Genomic DNA, 17,999 nt, shown 5'->3' with positions numbered 1-17,999 from the left:
TGACTGATGCGGCTGATATTCAGTAGCTTTTTTGTTGTTGTTTAATCATTTTATTGGGGCTCATACAGCTCTTACCACAATCCATATAGTTTTTCTAGTTAGATGTCTATTTTCACGAATTTGGTTACTGATACTTAAGGAGTGATGGATGGTACTGGTTGATAACTTCTAACCCTCATGGTTTTCATGTGAAATTTATACCTTTAATCAACTCTTAAATAATGATAACTTACCAGATCCTTATAATCAACAGATTCAGCCTTTACTGAACTTTTACAAATAGTTTTGCCACTTGCTTTATTACTTTTTCTTTTAATTATGAAGTAGTGTTTAGGATAGAAAATGTTGATAAAGTGGGGAGAAGGTGAAATCTAAGTCAACCTATGATAATGGAGAATGAAACATTTGGAAATATTCTCTAGATGGTTCTCTTGGACATGTAATCAGTGTTAAAGCTCAGCAGTCCAGTTTATTAAATTGTGGCTGTATTTTGCTTTCTGTACTTGTGAACAGCAAAACAAATAGAAAGGCTGTTGCCTGGCTTATATCATAATCAAAGAAGACAAATTGTTTTTCTTTTCACCTTAATGCCATGTTTGCATTTTATTGGTCTTTGTATTGACTTAATATTCAAAGAACAGGAAGTGCAATTCTGAAATCCTAACTCTGTAAGAATCTGTATGTCAGACTGGTTTCTTTTTTCTTTTTTGGATTTAATTATTAGGGCGGACTATGGAGATGATCTCTGAACGTATCCTTAGTATAGTAGCAGGGTTTTATCATTTGATTTGTCAATACATCCATAAAAGCATTAGAAAACTACTGTATATTTTTTGGTTTTTGTATGTTTTTCAATGAATAACTTGCCTGATAATTGTGTAATAAAAATATTTCTTCAATTGAAGGAAAATAGGAAAATTCAGACAGGGTTTTATTAGGAGGAATGTAAATAATGATGGAACAGGCATACTTCATTTTATTGCACTTCACTGCCTCACAACTTGCAGGCTCTGCGTTCTTTACTGACTGAATGTTGGGACAGGCCTCAGTTGAGCAAGTCTCATGGCTCCACTTTCCCAGCAGGTGTTCACTTCGTGTCCCTGCGTCACATTTTGGTCATTCTCACAATATCTCAAGATTTTTCATGATGCGATTGGGCTATAAAACTGTGCAAACATACTTTTTGGTGAGATTGATTTACCAAACCCACTGTATCCCTGAAGTGTACCTGTACTTCAGTAGCGCTACATTTCTAGCAGGAGCCTCGGTGGCAGAGTGGCCTGTACGTTGGGCTGCTGACCACAACGTGCACCTCACAAGCCCCCGCGCCTCCCACCGCGGGCGAAAGATGATGCTTTCTGCTCCTGTGCAGAGTTAGACCGAGAAACCAGCAAGGCCACGTGCATGCGCTGCAGGGTCCTTTTGAATCGGAACTGACTGAAGGCAGTGAACTTGGTTTGGTCTGGAAGTATCTAACCAGGCACTGAACAAGAATGTATTATTCCACCTGCAGAGTGAATAGCCTTTCTTTTGTTTCCCTACCGCACTAGCAGTAGCCTGGGGCCTTTTATGTCTTGTGTTGGTTTTCACCTATAGCTCCATTATAATGCTAATAAACAAAGCCACTCTCCAATAAAACAGACACATGCCTTTTTTTATGCCTTTGGGGTTCAGTCTTCCAACCCCCTCTCATCATGGCCAAGGGAGGTGTTCTGAATGAAGATTAATCACATTATAGTCATTTGATGTCTTAACAATTTTGGAGAAATATTTATCAATATGATACACTATTACATAGCCTTTACAAAATTGTTTTTAAATACGGAGTGCTTCACGAATTTGCGTGACTTCCTTGCACAGGGGCCATGCTAATCTTCTCTGTATCAATGCAATTTTAGTCTATGTGCTGCTGAAGGGAGCACTACAAATGATAATTTTTAAGATTATCAATATATAAAGGTATATTTGATACAGAATGTAAAGGAAGGGAAGCCAAATAAGTGTCTGTATCAGCCGAGGCACCTAATTTTACCACAAAAACTGCATTAAAAATGTGCTGAAAAACTCAGCTTGCACTTGAGTATATAAAGTATACATATTTGGGCAAAGAATATAGAAACAACATTATGATTAGGATTTGATTTTTTTTCCATGACAGGCGCTTTTTGCCTCTCTTCTAATCAAAATAACCAAACCGCCTACTACTGAGTCAGTAGTCAACCTGTTTAGAGGGCAACTCTGCCTCTGTAGGACTTCGGAGGCTGCTCTCTCTACTGTCGCAGACAACCTGCTCTTGCTTTCATGGGTTTGAACCACCGTCCATCACACCAAACTCCATGTGTAGTCTAATGTTATATTAGACTAATAATGTTGTGATATTAACAACCAAAACTTCATATCCCTAAAATTATACTTCTCCTACTTTTAGGTATGGTTTGGGAATGATTTATTACAAACAAGAAAAATTCAGCCTTGCAGAAATGCATTTCCAGAAAGCACTTGACATCAACCCTCAAAGTTCAGTTTTACTTTGCCACATTGGAGTGGTAAGTAATTTTCCAGCACTGAGGTTAGGTTTTGTCTAGCCAACTCTGGTTGATGGCAGCTTACGTGCAACAGAAGGAGCTACTGCCTCCCCCGGCTGTTCTAGCGATTCTTGGTGAGCCTGAGTCGTCCGTCGTGGTGGCTGTTGTGTCAGTTGATCTCAGTTAGGTTCCCCTCGCTTTTGTTGATCTTCTCATTTTACCAAACAGGATGTCTTTCTCTGAACATTGCTGCTTTGTTAATTTTTTAATGTGTTCATTAATGACTTAATTGCTATTTTGAAAATTAGAGCTTGTTTTTGAAACGGTGTCCTGAAATCTTTTATGGCCCAAAGCATCACTTTTTCACTTGAAATAAGAAAAGATTGCTGGAATGCCCTCACCCCTCGAGCAAGTCACTTAATGTCTCTAATTTCCTATTACATTAATATCAGTAATATCTGCTTTGCCTGGTGCATGCAGTTGTTAGGAGACTCAGGTGAGATACTTCATATTTTTAAAAACATTCCATATGTTAATATTTAGCTTCTAAATTAAGTCATATCTCAAAGCAAGTAATTCTCTGTGTTTCAGGATGAGTGATAGAAGTATTTCAGAAGAAATTAAAATTTCTATAAGGCAATATGGATCACCGTGTTATGTCTACATCTTTAAAATGTAGCTAATAACCCTAGCTGTTGACTGTCCCGGTAGCAAGCCACCTGCGTGGTGTACATCTGGCAGTAATGAGTAGTGAGGGCAAAGTGAGGACAGTGTTGGCTGTAAGGGTTGAGGTGACTGTCAGCTTGGCTGAACCATGATTCCCAGTGCTTTTGTCAGCTGCACAGTGACCCAGGCATCATTTGAGGATCAGATGGGGCCGTCCTCCACTTCAAAGAATGCTGATTTTTGCATAAGGAACTGGTCTTTGGAACATAACCGTGTCCCTAGGTGAGGGGTGGTTGTAAATAAATTCTACTCTGGGGAGAGAAGTATTTTTATTTGCTTTTTAAAAATCTCAACTATTAGCATTTCTGTAAATAGATATTAAATTCTTGGTTTTTTATTTCTCCTCTCTCACACACCACCCACACATCAAGTTTGGCTTTTGTAAGAAAGGGCATACAGTATGAGAAAAGCATGAGAGCTTGGAATTTTACTGTTTATTTTAAGGGAAAAAAGTCTACTTCTTTATTACCTATATGTGCTGAAATCAACCATGATCGTGTCCCTAAAAATTGACATGGTACATTCTTTTAAATTGTATACTATACAAGCAGTATAGAGAAAATATACTTTTTAAAGTCGTTGTATGGAGGGCTCCTACAACTCATTACAATCCATACATCAATTGTATCAGGCATATTTGTACAAATGTTGCCATCATTTTTTCTAGACAATTACTTTCTGTTGAGCTCTTGGTATCAGCTCCTCTTTTTACCCCCCCTTCCTATACCCCTCTCCATGACCTCTTGATAGACTATAAATTATTATTTTCATATCTCACTGACCGCTATCTCCCTTCCCCCATGGTTTCTGTAGTTCTTCCCCCTGGAGGGGTGGGGGATATGATTGTGTGTCAATCATTATGATCAGTTCCCCTTTCTTCCCTACCTCTACTCCACTCCACCCCACCCCCGCTTTCCCTACCCTTCTGGTATCTCTATTCCCAAGATAAAATATTCTTAACTTTGTTTTGTCATCCCTTTAAGATAAGTGTATCAAACTTTAGCATCTTGTGACACCTTTTTTTCCCCTAAGTTACAATGAAACAGACTATTTTAAGGTTTAAAGGTGTCAGATAGAAGTATGATTTTCTCTTTTAGAGAACCTAAACTATTTGGCCACATGTCTTAATAACCTTCCACAGAGATGAGCCCACACATGAATTTAACACAGAGCATTCCTGTGTCAGTGCTAGTTGTTACGGTTCCAGCACTGCATCCATTTCCTCATGACTTTGCATATTAACAGCATACGTTGGGATTAACAGAGGGCTACACTGCCTGACCTGTGAACCATGTGTACACATAGAGAGGGAGCTCATATTGCATAGCATTTCACTGGCCAGGAGGAGAGAAGGGTGTTGAGCCAAGCAGAGGTGGGGCTGGGCTGGAACCATCGATGGTGAGACACTGCCCAGTAAGCCCTAGGTTGCTGTTAGGGGCCTGGAACCAGGACAGTGGTAGCCAGTCCTGGAAGTAGGTTGCCCTCGGGGCTCAGGAAGAAGCTGGACTGCAGAGTTTGGTTCCCAGCTCACAGTTCCAAGGGGTGGGTAGGGATGAGCCAAGCTGTGGTCTGGGTGGACCACTCAGGTGTCTAGAACCCGAGGGACCTAGACCTATACCCGAGGGACATCCAATGACTGGCACCCGAGGCAACATGGGGGAGGGGAAGGTGGAAGCTGCAGGTGACCTCAACATGAGCCAAACAAGATGTTCACAGTACAGGTGAGGGAGTGAGATAATGTGGTCATCTACCACTTTCACAAGATGCTGATTTTCTCCTGACAGCCTGGTCTTTAGAACCTAACCATGTGAATAAGTGAAGAGTGGGTATATTTATTTCTCAGTATTCCAAATAAGTAGTTTTCAAATATATGAACCAGATGAATAGTTTCTTCAAATAAACTCTTAGAATAATTAAAAACTATTATTGTTCTGAGTAAAATTGGGCTAGTACGGTTAAAAGTCACATCTTCTAGGTATGCTTTGAATATCAGTTTAGAAATTATATTATTTAGAGCAATGGTTCTCAACCTTCCTAGTGCCGCAACCCTTTCATACAGTTCTTCATGTTGTGGTGACCCCCAACCATAAATTATTTTCGTTGCTACTTCATAACTGTAGTTTTGCTGTCATGAATTGTCATGTAAATATATGATATTCAGGATGAATTTTCATTGTTACAAATTAAACATAATTAAAGCATAATGATTAATCACAAAACAATATGTAATTACATATTGTGAAATATTTATGTGTTTTCCAATGGTGTTAGGCGACCCCTGTGAAAGGATCATTCGACCCCCAAAGGAGTCGCGACCCGCAGGTTGAGAGCCACCGATTTTGAGGATTCTAATAACCTTTTGAAATGTGGGTGTTAGCTAGCTGAAGAGAAATTTTTTTTTTTCTTAAGAGAAAACCAAGGTTTGTTTTTTTTTTTCTGGCTTTTTAAACTTGAAGGTTTCCAGATATCTGCTCTAAATTTCGAATTTTGATTCTCTTTGGGGATACACAGGGGTCCCTGGAAGAGTGCTAGACTGGGAACCAGCAGGCCTAGATTCTGATCTGAGAACAAGTGATTTAACGTGTCTGGACTGCAGTAGTCTCATCTTTAAAGTGAAGCAGTTAAAAGAGACTTAGAAGTTATTTCAGAGATATTATTAATTTGCTAATCGGTTACTAAGTTCAAACAACGTAAAGGCCTTATCACTGATGGTTTTGTTCCCTTGATGTTGGGAGTTGCAGGATTTGGTTTTCACCTTTTTCTTAACTATCAAGGACACAGTTAATAGGTTCTTTACTCTTTTAGGTTCAGCATGCACTGAAAAAATCTGAGAAGGCTTTGGATACCCTGAACAAAGCCATTATTATTGACCCTAAGAACCCTCTATGCAAATTTCACAGAGCCTCCGTTTTATTTGCAAATGAAAAATATAAGGTAAGATAGAGATCTTAATGGTCTTCTGAGTTGTATTGCTTAATTGTATACCCCTTGTTCGAATAAAAGCAGCCCTGGTGGCGCACAGTAGGTTATGCATTGGGCTGCTAACCACAAGGTCGGCTGTTTGAAACCAGCAGCCAGCCACTCTACCCAAGAAGGGATGAAGATTTCTACTGCCATCAAGATTCCCAGCATCGGAAATCCACAGAGGCAGTTCTACTCCGCCCTGTAGAGTCACTATGAGTCAGACTTGACTCGATACCAATTGATTTGATTTTGTTTTAATAAACTAAAAGTTAGATTTTGTTTTTTAATGAGGCAGTTTATTTTCCCCATTTTCAAAGGCTATTAATTTCATTTTCGTTTGTGATTTTACCTCTTCATGAAATAGCCATAGAAAGTATGGATGTATGGATATTAAGAATGTATGGTCATTCTCTATAAATACTCAGTATATAGAAAGACAATTTCTCCATAAAGGAGTTATCTCAAAGTTAAGACCTAAACCATCTCATTGGACCAAGCATAAGTAAATAAACAAGTGGCAAAGGTATGTGTGTATGCGTTTGCTCAACAAATATTTATTGAGCACCTACTATGTGGCAGCACTCGGTATAACAGTAGGAAGCAAAGCATTGCATTTCTTGCTTATTGGGGAGCTTACTATCTAGTATCCCCAGAGCAGTGTTTCCCAAAAATAGTGGGGCGGGGGGAGGGTGCCACGGAGGAGTGGTTACTGCAAATACAGATTTACCTACACTTTATCCTGGATTATGGGGCTCTGTAGTACAACGGTTTCTAATTACCAGGAAGACACTGAGTAGTTTGTTTGTTTTTTTTTCTGAAAAGGGACTTTAAACCAAATAAGTTTGACCAAATAATTACAAAAATAATACGAAAATAATGAAAGAAAAATATTAAGTGAGCTATGGTTTATGTTAAGAATAGATCTCGTCTAATAGATTTTTCTTCCACCTCTTTTTCAAATTAGAGATCCATAACTTGAAAAAGTAGTGAGGACAATTGAGAAAGGACAAGAGACATAAAGTAGCAGGGGATTTGTTACTTGTTTAGCCATAAGCCAGGAATCTGATATTGTGTATTAAAGCACAGGTCACTTCTTAGAAATTGTAATTTCTTCTACTACAAAATTTTAATGCAAATAATCTAGTAGATTATTTCTCTTAGTAATTGGTGCTTCTGAGCCACATTGAAGCTTGCTAAAATTGAAAATGCAAAACCATTTATAAGCTTTTTATCACTGTCCAAGACCAAAAAAGATAAAGATACCCAGTCCCCCTCTCCCAAAGACCCACTGCCATCGAGCTGATTCTCACCCCAGCAACCCTGTGTAGAGGTTCCATAGCCAATCTTGAGGAGTCTTTCAAGGCCAAAAACGGAAGAATCCTGATGCTGTGTTGGATACTCTCTTCGAGTGGGTCTATAAGTAAACCATTGGTGGAATGATAGTTGCCTGAAACTTGGTAACAATTATAAAATGCCATCATAGAGAGAAAGTGCTTTCTCAATTCTGAGTTGTGTCGCAGTGTAGAGGTATTGGGGTGACTCATCCTGTAAGGCAGCAGTTCTCAACGTGTGAGGCAGGGACTCTGCGAGTTCCCCCAGAGGTCAAGAAAATCAAAACTGGTTTCAAGATCCCACTAGATCTTATTTGCCCATTTCACTCTCATGAATGTACAGTGGAATTTTGACAAAGGCTACTTGACATAGGATGCAACAAGAGAACGAATGCAGAAGCAGACAGGACAATCCAGCCACCTCCTATTGAGCCAAACTTTTATTAACATTTATTTAAATAGTTTTAACTGTATTAAAGAAATTTGCAAAAATATTAAACAGTGCCATTCTCACTGATTTTTTGGTAGTTCTGGACTATATGGTTATTTTTAATTATAATATGTTAGCATGTCATAGGTTGACTTAGATTAATGAATAAATATTTTTCCAACTTAATGGTCTCAATTTCTGATGTTAATTAATACTAGCTTTAATCCACAGAAACAAAAATTCCTTGATCCCTCACTAAAATTTAAGAGTGTAAAAAGGTCTTAAGGACAAAAAGCAGTATTCCGATCTGCCTCGGGCCTCTTCATCGTGGTGCTGCCGTGGCTGCCTCAGTGCTCAGGGGCGACGTCGGACAAGTCCAACACAGTGCTCTTAGTGTTCTACCCACAGAGCTTTAATTTTGTCTTTTCCACTCTATGTAGTCAATGATTTCTAACAGTGTGGAGGGAGAAAAGGGAACCATTCACCTCATAGAATTGTCATAGTTAATAAACCTTCCATTCTCTGACATGCTGGTCTTAAACTCAGGCACAGTCAGCCTATCGATTCCTTTGAGTTAATGTCGCTTGAGTTGCCAACAATTGGGAAAGATGTGGAATGGTAAAGGTGTACTATATTGGCTTCCTACAAACTTTCATCTCTTCTGAAAAATCTATAGCCTCTTAAACAGCCTATGGAAATGTATATTTGTATATTTTGCCTTCACTCTCTTGGGTCCACTTCTTAGCATAGAAATGTATCAGCACATTAAGAGTCTGCTCTCCACGCTGTTGTTGTGTGCCTCTCACTGGACTCTGAGCAGCGCTGTAGGTCAGGCTGCCCCAGAGGACCGTTCCCAGGCTGCAGTCCACAGAAACAAGCCGCTCACAGGTCTCTCCTCCTGGGGAGCCCTCGGTGGTCCCGCCTGCTTACCTTTTAACGGCTGCGCGCTTTCGTCTGCACTCCACCATGGCTCTTTATTTTCCCCACGACTTCCCACCAAAGAAAACATAAATAAGTAAACTTTTTATTTTGAAGTTTGCCTAGGATACTCACAGAAATTTTAGAAAAGCCAGAATATTACAATTGGCCTTTAGTTAAGGAGGAAAGTGTATCCAACGATTTTGGAACTGAAAAAGAATAGGCTCCTCATTCTTTATAACCTTTGATGGGAAACAAAACCCTAGTCACAGCAAGGGTACCAACAGAGAGATTCCCGTATACCGCCTGTATTAGCCCCTCATCTCAGCCCTGCTGTACTCGTTTTGATACGTTGTCTTTTCATGAAAGTAATTGTGTCTTCTAAACTTGACCGTCCTGCTGCATGGTTGAACGCTATAAACTGCTTAGTGCACACTTCCTTTTCTGATTTGCGTATTTTATAATCATTTGTAACCAACCAGGCTTGTTCTGGAGACAGATAACGCCCGCCCCCTGCCCCAAAAAAAAGATGCCCATATTGTCCGTGGTACCTGTAAATAGATCTTACGTGGCAATGGCAGGAGGGATTTTTTCGGATGTAATTGCGGATCTGAACCAAGAAACTGGAAAAGGCAGGAAAACAGATTCTCTCCACAAGGAAAGGCCACCATGCTGCTGTTGGGTCAGGCACCAGTTGGGGGCATTAGGAACAGCCTGACCTGCCCTTATTGGACCAAGAGGGTAGCTTCAGGCAGAACGTTCAAGACACCACCCTACCTCGGAATTTTACAGATGGAGGCAGCTGAAGACCCTGCAGCTGCAGCTCTTGCCCCCTCCCTTCGTGATTACCCTCCTGACCAGTTTAAAAACTCCCTCTTCACCACAGATAAGAGTGACTTTGCAGATCCCCAGCTGGGGACCCGTAAACCTCGCCCCAGGAGCACAGAATAAACTTCTCCTTACATGCCTGGCTTCAGTTTATCTTTGCAGCAAGCCTAATAGTTGCCACCTGGATTTTTAACCCAGAGAGACGTGTGTTGAACTTCTAACCCACAGAACTGTAAGGTGATAACTTTTCATTATATAAGTCATCAAGCTTTTAGTAATGTGTTACAGCAGCAAGAGAAAACTAATATAAATATGCATATTGTTCTATACCATGCTTTTTTCCACTTAACACTCCCTGATCATAGATACTGGTTTTTAATATTTTTTAAACACCTAACCACCAGTGACTTTTGTTTACTACAAAGGTATAGAGGAGAAAACAAAAAGTAGATAACCTGTGTATAGATTATAAAGTGTAGTCATAATGTTAGCAAATTCAAAAAGTAGAGTGCACTAGCAAATGAAAAATACAATTCTCTCCTGCCCCCAAATCCGCTCCTCCAAAGGTAAGCCACTCTTTCCTAGTTTGAGGATACCACATGTATTTTTCTTTCTGCCAGGAAACAATTGTTAAGCATATACCCACATAATTGCATTTGTGTATGTGTGTTTTGACACAGAAAGGAATAGTACACAATACTGTACATCTTGCTTTTGTTTGGGCTTTTTTACTTACATTTGAGTACCCATAGATCTACCTCATTTTTATTAAAAATTATGGCCCCAATATATGTGAGTAGGCTGCAACTACATGTTTTTTGGTTGGCTCTAGTGTTTTGCAGTAACTAGTGTGAGATTGATATACTCATTCTTAAAGATTACCAGGTAAGCTTCTTTGAGTTAATCCCTGTGGCAAACTCCTAGCAATCGGATTGCTTGATGAACCTGTGCTATTGAACTTGATAGGAAATGCTAAGTTGTCCTCACAAAGGGTTGCTTCCCCTTACACCCCCATCCATGAGAAGGATGCCTGTCCCCTCCCAGGCTAGCCTTAAGTGCCATCAGATTGTTATTTTCATTTTTGTCCATTCGCTAGATGTAAAAACAGGGCAGCATGTCACTGTTGAGGCCAGTTGCATTTTTAATGATGATCTCTCTCCTATAAATATAAATCCGACTTGTCCCAGCCTTTTCTCTTCATCACCCTAGCCTTTAGCGTTGAATGGTCAAAAGATGGTCAGCCAGCTTACACTCAACTCAGAAGGCTACATTTTAGCCTCTTCACCCGTAGTTGGAATGGAAGGTTGGTTTTCAAAGCTCAGTAGTTGCATCTTCTCCTTGACACAACTTCAGATTTATTTTGTTCTGCAATTTAATTTTCACAGCACTTTGCCACACAAAATGATCTCTGTAAACACACTGCCTTAGAGTGGATGCTAACGCATAGTGACCCTACAGGGCAGGGCAGGGCAGAACTGCCCCAGTGGGTGTACAGGAGAAGAAAGCCCGTCTCCCGAGGAGCAGGGTAGTGGTTGCACCTTGCATATCGCAGCCCAACACATAACCATGACACCACCAGGACTCCTGCGCAATGTGATAGGTGATTGTTGCTTCAAGGAGCGACGGCAGCGAGGATTGCCAGCGCCTGCATATTCCAGATTGTGTGTGTTTCTGGTGAGTGCCTGGCATGGCCTAGTCTCTGAGGGCTGGTGGTGACGTGTTGGACTGCTAACGGTCACTCCAGCAATTTGTGAACTACCAGCTGCCCAGCAAGAGCGAGAAGGAGCTTCTGCTCACATCAAAAGTTACTCTCAGAAACCAGAGGGTCCCTCTGAGTCAGAGTAGACTCAATGGCAGTGAGTTTGGTTTATTTGGGGTGGGGGGGGTCATAGTATTTTTCATTAATTGTTTCATAACTATCATAACAAAGTACACTAAGGTTTAATAACATTTTATTAAAAGATTTGAAAAATCTAATAAAAAAACTTGCCTAGTCTAAACTTTGTAAAATTTTGCTATTCTAAGGGGTTCTTTTCTTTTTTTTTTTCCCCAGTCTGCTTTACAAGAACTTGAAGAATTGAAACAAATTGTTCCCAAAGAATCCCTCGTTTACTTCTTAATAGGAAAGGTAAAGATTGGGGCACTGGTCCTAAACGGTGACTTTGATAGCAAATGTTCACTTTTGAAGAATAAATATCTTTATTTTACAACATGTTTCAAGTAGATTCAACCAGAACTCTGAACTGTGTTAAGAATGAAGTATTTCATTTTAATATTTAAGAAGATGATATCCTAATGAAGGAGCAAAAATACTTCCTCCCTCAATCCTGACCCTACTGTGAGATTCTTAGTATATCCGTAGTTAGATGATAGATTGACTGTCCAAGGCCAATAAAGATTTCATAACACCACCTCATGGAAAGTCTCTTGTTGCCAATTCACAATAAGATATTTAGACATCCTTAAGAAGGAGTACATTAATATCACTGTTGCCTTCACTACAAGAAAGGACTACTGTTTCCATGGCCAGACGAGGGCATGTCACAGTCTGGGCCTCCAGATGCCACTAGTACTAGTTAAGTTGTAGCTGGCATGTGTTCAGAGCTGACATAGCTGCATTCAAATGAGCCTGTGACTTCTCATGAAGCAGCCCGTAAGGAACTGCCCGTGGTGGTCCCAGTGTTATGGAGAGATTCGCACATGAGAGAAACCATTCATTTCTAGTTGATTCCAGTTCATGGCTGCCCCATGCTTGCAGCGTACAACTCTGTCCCATTGGGTTTACAAGACTGGCCTTGTGGAAGCGAATTGCTGGGTCTTTCTTCTGAGACATCTTTGGGTAGATTTAACCACCGACTCTTTGGTTACTGATTGAGCACTGAGCCATCATCACTCAGGGAATTCCAAGAACTGTGCTCTCTGGTTTTCAATGATTGTGAACTTTCAGAGGCAGATCCCCAGGCCATTTTTCTTATTCCATTGACCAGGCTCTCCCTTAATTGGTACTAAACAGACACCCCCCCTCCCCCACCTCCCAGATCCACAAGGAAATCTAGAAAGGGCTTAGAGTACTGAATCAGGAGCCAAATTTAAATGGTACATGTTTAGGACTTGATAGTTGAAGCTCACAACTTAATGAAAAATGTAGTGCTGCTGTTTATTTTTAGGTTTACAAGAAGTTAGGTCAAACGCACCTCGCCCTGATGAATTTCTCTTGGGCTATGGATTTAGATCCTAAAGGAGCCAATAACCAGATTAAAGAGGCAATTGATAAGCGCTACCTTCCAGATGACGAGGAGCCAATAACTCAAGAAGAACAGATCAGTGAGTATCATCCCTGTGTATCAGACTTGATCTAGAAGGCTACTCAAACCAGAGATCTAGTAAAATACATCAAAATTAGGTAAAATATATTTATATATATATTCTGGATATTCTTTTGCATGAGAATTTATAGACTGTTCTTATTTATATCTTATACTATTTTTTTCTTTTGATTTTTTTTAACCATTTTACTGGGGGCTTGTACAACTCATCACAGTCCATCTATTGTGTCAAGCACATGTGTACATTTGTTGTCATCATCATTCTCAAAACATTTTCTTTCCACTTGAACCCTTGGTATCAGCTCCTCATTTTCCCCTCCCTCCCTGGCCCCTCTCCCTCATGAACCCTTGATAATTTATAAATTATTACTTGTATATCATATTTTTGATAACAAATAGAGTGTTAGGAAAATTGAACCCAGGGTGAACAGATAATTGGTCTCAGTTCAGGGACTAGTTTGCTCTATGATTTTGACAAATCTATTGCTGATCTTTACCTGCAGATCAAATTACATATGAATGTAAAAAGATGAGAAAGGTTGAAGTATACTAAAGACACAAGTGTACTTACTGGCTATTCAAATTATTGGAAACTAGTAAATCCAAGTAGATGGCTAATATACTTGTCAAAAAGTTTAGGAGCCAAGGAAGTAGGGTGCATGCCTTACAGGGGTTAGTGAGGATTAAGATTAAAGGAACCAATGTTTTCATTAAGAATTGAGAAACCTTCAATGAGATAGACTGCCATTATTCTTGAAAACTTAGTGTAAGCCTTCTAATCAAAATCATTACTCCTATAATCTTAATAACCCCATCCCTTTTTTTCTTTATTTTTTGTTTACGATTGCAAGTACTATCACCAAGCCAAAGCTGATGATTTAGGGGTAAAAGAGATATCAGTCTTTTAAAAACATTTCTTATAGAACTAGCCTTAATCGTGTAGAAATGTCCTTTCACTTAAATATATAAACTTGATGCCCAAACACCTATGACAAGAATCTTAAGAGACACACTGTGGTAGTTAAAACCCTTCACGGTAAATGAATCTCAGGCATGCTATGAAACAAAAATCTTGAATTTCATTTAAAATTAAGGTTTGAGCCTTTTTAAGGGCTTTTATTTCCACTGTCATCTCTCTGAATACAGTACCGCTTTCCTTACTTGTCTCCATGACTAAGAAAGAAAGGCTTGCCAGACACCTTACCTGAGCCTTTTGTTTTGTCTCGACAGTGGGGACCGATGAATCCCAGGAGAGCAGCATGACAGATGCGGATGACACACAACTTCATGCAGCTGAGAGTGATGAATTTTAGCTTCTGGAAATCAGACTTTTGCAAGTGGATGTGACTAGTGCTGCCACGTTTCTTGTCCCTCCATGTACCGAGTCTTCACTCAAGCTGGCGGCGTCACCGTCCATCACTTACACCATGAGGGTGCCACTGTCACTGGACCTGACTGTCCCCAGAAGGAAAGGCAGTGCAACGTTTGCTGCTGACAAGACCGGCCCTTTCACCAGTGTGAATGACAATTTGGGGGATGGGGTGGGAGACTTTCTTTTCTTATTTCGTTTAAGCTCCCATTGTTGGCAAGCTATCATGGAAGGAAGAGTTGTGTTTTATCTGGAAAGAACCATTCGATAGGGAAAATAGCGATGATCCAGCATTTCTTGGCCTTTTTTCCCCCCTGAAAAGAAAAACTGTTTTTACTTGGTTCTGTTCTTGATAAACAGAGTGACTGAACTTCATTTCCAGGTTCTTGGAGAATGGTGTTAGCAAGTGCCAGATGGAACAATAAAAGACATTGCCTGTAACTTGATTGCCAAGGAATATAAATTACCTTACATTTGCAGTGTCTCCTATAAAAATGAGTGTAATGGGCACAGTGGGGCACATGTGTAAGGAATCTGATATCCTTCCATACACAGTGTACACCTATTCTTGGCAAGAATGATTTAATGTCTAACCAAGAATTTAATTTATTCATCTTGCTTCAAAGTGTTGATCATTGTCTTGGTATTGAAAACTTTAAAGTTGGTCCTTACCGTATTGTCTCTTCTCTTTGAGCTCTATCGGATGACCTTTGACATTCAGAGCTGATAGAGTGGTTGCCCACTGAAGAGCCAAAATAGGGCCTTTAAAAAGCATTTAGGGTCACCATGAGAATCAGTGTGAGAGCACTGACGTGGGGAGAGACTGAGCGATCATGACAGTGAAAGCCTTAATACAATCATAATTGCACCATAACTTGAATCTGTGTTTGTTCAAGGCAGTATCCCTTTGACTTTCCTAAGTGTTTGCAGGGTGCAAGAATGTGCAGTTACCTTTCCTTAAGGTGGTATCCATTCTTCCCAGCTCTCTGCTTTTGATTCTGTCAGTAGTGTGGGTCACCAAAACGTTGACTAAGAGTGATGGGGTTTAGCATATTGGAAATATGTAGTAGTTGGGGGGGGCGGGGGGAGGGACAAAAACACCATTCTTATGAAGGAGATATGCATTCTCTCCCGAGTTTAAGTCATAATATAGATTGGTGTCTTTGGGAAATGGCCAGTTTTAAAGATCTAATTATGCATAATAAATTGAGTATTGGAATTTCACAGTAACATTTCAACAGTCATACATTGTGTATCTCCTTTATTTTAACTGTTAAAAATTTTAGAGAAACTAGTTAACATTTTATTAAGTGCCAATTTCAGAAAATAACAAATTATAGTTTCCTAATGAATAACAGGCCTGCAGTTGTTTGATGAAGAGCAAACTTATCTACTGGTTAACCTGTATTTGTTAATCAAACTGTGAAAATAAGGTGGATTACAAGATATTTGGGGAAATAATTAGCCTGTAGATTCAGTAAATTTCTATTATTTGCTGTTAATCTCATTTCTGAACATGGATTACAAACCACTATAAATGAATTCAGGTTCTAATCCTAGCATAGGTACTGGGTGCCAGAAAGATGTTTAACAAAAGTTCCTTCCTAAATATATATGTGTGTGCTACCTTAAAAACAAACAAAAAAATCACTTAGAAAAAAACTGATCATTAAAATATCCATGAGCTAATGCTTGTATTCTAGCAAATACTCCATTTTATTATCCATTCATTCTAGAATATTTAATTTTAGATTAGGTTTTTAATTGGCAGTATCAAATCTCGAGTTTCCTAGAAAGCCTCCACGCGCTCAGCGTTAGGCTGCATGGAGAGAGCTACGCTGAGAACATCCTTTGCTGAAGCATCTGCCGCTGGTGGGCTTCTCATCGTCGGGGTTTATGGCCTGTGCCAGGGGTGAGAATATTCTGGTGCTGATTTTGAGACCAGGGGGAAATGGGGTAATTGTAGAGGGACACTTTCAGCCCAATTTTGACCTAATTTCTTGTTATCCCTCACACCTAAGCTTTCAAAGTCACATGTGTAGGGAGCCTGTTTCTCACCTAATAACTGTGTCTGGCTACTTTGTTTTGTTTTGCATGACATGGGGATCAAACACAACCAGAAGAGGAAAACATCGTCTTGGTCAATCAAGCAAAATGTTTGCTTCAAATATCAACCATTATTTTGAAGGGAATTAAAAATACTAAATACTTTGATATCCTTTTTTTCTGTGGAAGCTTTTCACCTACAAACCTACATATACACACACTTTTGTTCAGGAGCTATGCTACAGAGTTGGGTTTTTTTTTTTTTTCTTTTTTACCCTTAGAAATGGTTCTTAACTCTGGGATTTTAGAAGGTTGGAAATATTTTTTCAAAAGAACTCAAAATAATGAAAGGCCGCCCCTAAATGCTCTGTATTTCCTTACAACTTTTATTTTCTCCAAGAACTGCAAGTAACATTTGAAACATGCTGCTGTTGTACCTTAAACAAAAACTCAGTGATAACCAATATTTAGTCTATTAAAAATGCTCTTTTTGAAGAAAAAAACTTTGAAAGTCTCTGATTAGCCAGAGTATAGTATGGGTCTTCACTGAGAAACATGGTGACCTGTTTTTCTTTGTGAAAACCTGGGAAAATGAAGTGTGGGTGTGATGTGTGTGTTCTATTTGCATTGAAACAATGTACGTTTGTCTCCTTTTGCTTCTCCTGACTTTAGAAATTGTACAATCTTTTTTTGGGGGGGGGCGTTCTTTTTAATATATTTTCAATTCATTAAAGGATATGGAGAATTCAAATAAATTACTTTTGAAAACAATCTATAATCAAGTTGTTAAAACTATTTCGGATCTGTGCCATCCGTATGCTTAGTAAGGCACAGTCAAGCAAAGACGAAAGATGGCGGTTTTATGTTCCACTGGAGTCTAGGGCAAACCCAGGCCCTCTTCTAATATATATATTTTTCAAAATTCACACCATTTTATTTGGAATTTCAAAATTAATCTTGTGACTAAAAGTGATGGCAATTTCTAGAATATGTTTTTAAACTACAAATTGTACTTGCCAGTTTTTCCTTTGATCACGTCTTTATAAGGGACATAGCTTTTTGTTCCAATTAGAATCGATTTTAAGTTAACGAGGTAGACTATAGAAACGGTGTTTTATTCTAACTTGAAAACTTTTCCCTATTTTCTTGGGGGATGTGTGGTGAGCCGCAAGAGTTGGGTCTGGGCTTTTGGAAAGGGGTGGCCACGGGGAAGAAACACAGAACTGGATGGACGTCCTCCGGGGAGTCCGTGGGGGCACCCCCAGCCGGTCCACGCAGCTCCGCCAGCCCCGTGGGCAGTTACCCGGCCGCCGCCCAGGACCGGGCCGGACAGCTCCGCCGGGCGGCTGAGCTTGCTCCCTGGGAGCGGGGCGCCTGGCGGGCCCCGACGGCCAGCCCCCCTTCGGAGACCGTGCGAGCCCCACTGCGGCCCGGGCCCTGCAGTCTGCGGTCGGACGGGACAGTGCCCACCCGGCCGCGGCTGGGGAGTCACGGCAGCGGCGCGCGCGCGCTCCCGCGACGACCGGCCCGGAAACC

General features: G+C 40.1%; 1 protein-coding gene and 1 non-coding gene across 5 annotated transcripts in view; one reads left to right on the top strand and one right to left on the bottom strand.

Moving 5' to 3' along the window:
* Positions 1 to 17,181, top strand: part of CDC27 (cell division cycle 27) — a 60,670-nt gene extending 43,489 nt beyond the window's left edge. For 2 of the 4 annotated variants that reach the window (XM_075562023.1, XM_075562022.1), the window contains exons 15-19: positions 2,429 to 2,546; positions 6,057 to 6,185; positions 11,776 to 11,850; positions 12,954 to 13,046; positions 14,279 to 17,181. In XM_075562023.1, the coding sequence (XP_075418138.1) occupies positions 2,429 to 2,546; positions 6,057 to 6,185; positions 11,776 to 11,850; positions 12,954 to 13,028 (397 nt within the window). In that variant the 3' untranslated portion in view covers positions 13,029 to 13,046; positions 14,279 to 17,181. Of the gene's footprint in view, positions 1 to 2,428; positions 2,547 to 6,056; positions 6,186 to 11,775; positions 11,851 to 12,889; positions 13,047 to 14,278 lie in introns of all 4 variants that reach the window. The other 2 variants (XM_075562021.1, XM_075562020.1) reach the window with 1 other exon arrangement.
* Positions 1,816 to 1,922, bottom strand: LOC142460405 (U6 spliceosomal RNA). The gene has a single exon (XR_012786616.1). It is a non-coding gene; the product is annotated as a U6 spliceosomal RNA (small nuclear RNA).
* Positions 17,182 to 17,999: the final 818 nt, after the last annotated feature.

This window comes from Tenrec ecaudatus, chromosome 10 (assembly GCF_050624435.1).
Source record: "Tenrec ecaudatus isolate mTenEca1 chromosome 10, mTenEca1.hap1, whole genome shotgun sequence".
In the NCBI taxonomy this organism is placed as follows: domain Eukaryota; kingdom Metazoa; phylum Chordata; class Mammalia; order Afrosoricida; family Tenrecidae; genus Tenrec; species Tenrec ecaudatus.
Note: the sequence above shows the minus strand (reverse complement) of the source record. Positions and strands in the feature narration are given on the sequence as shown.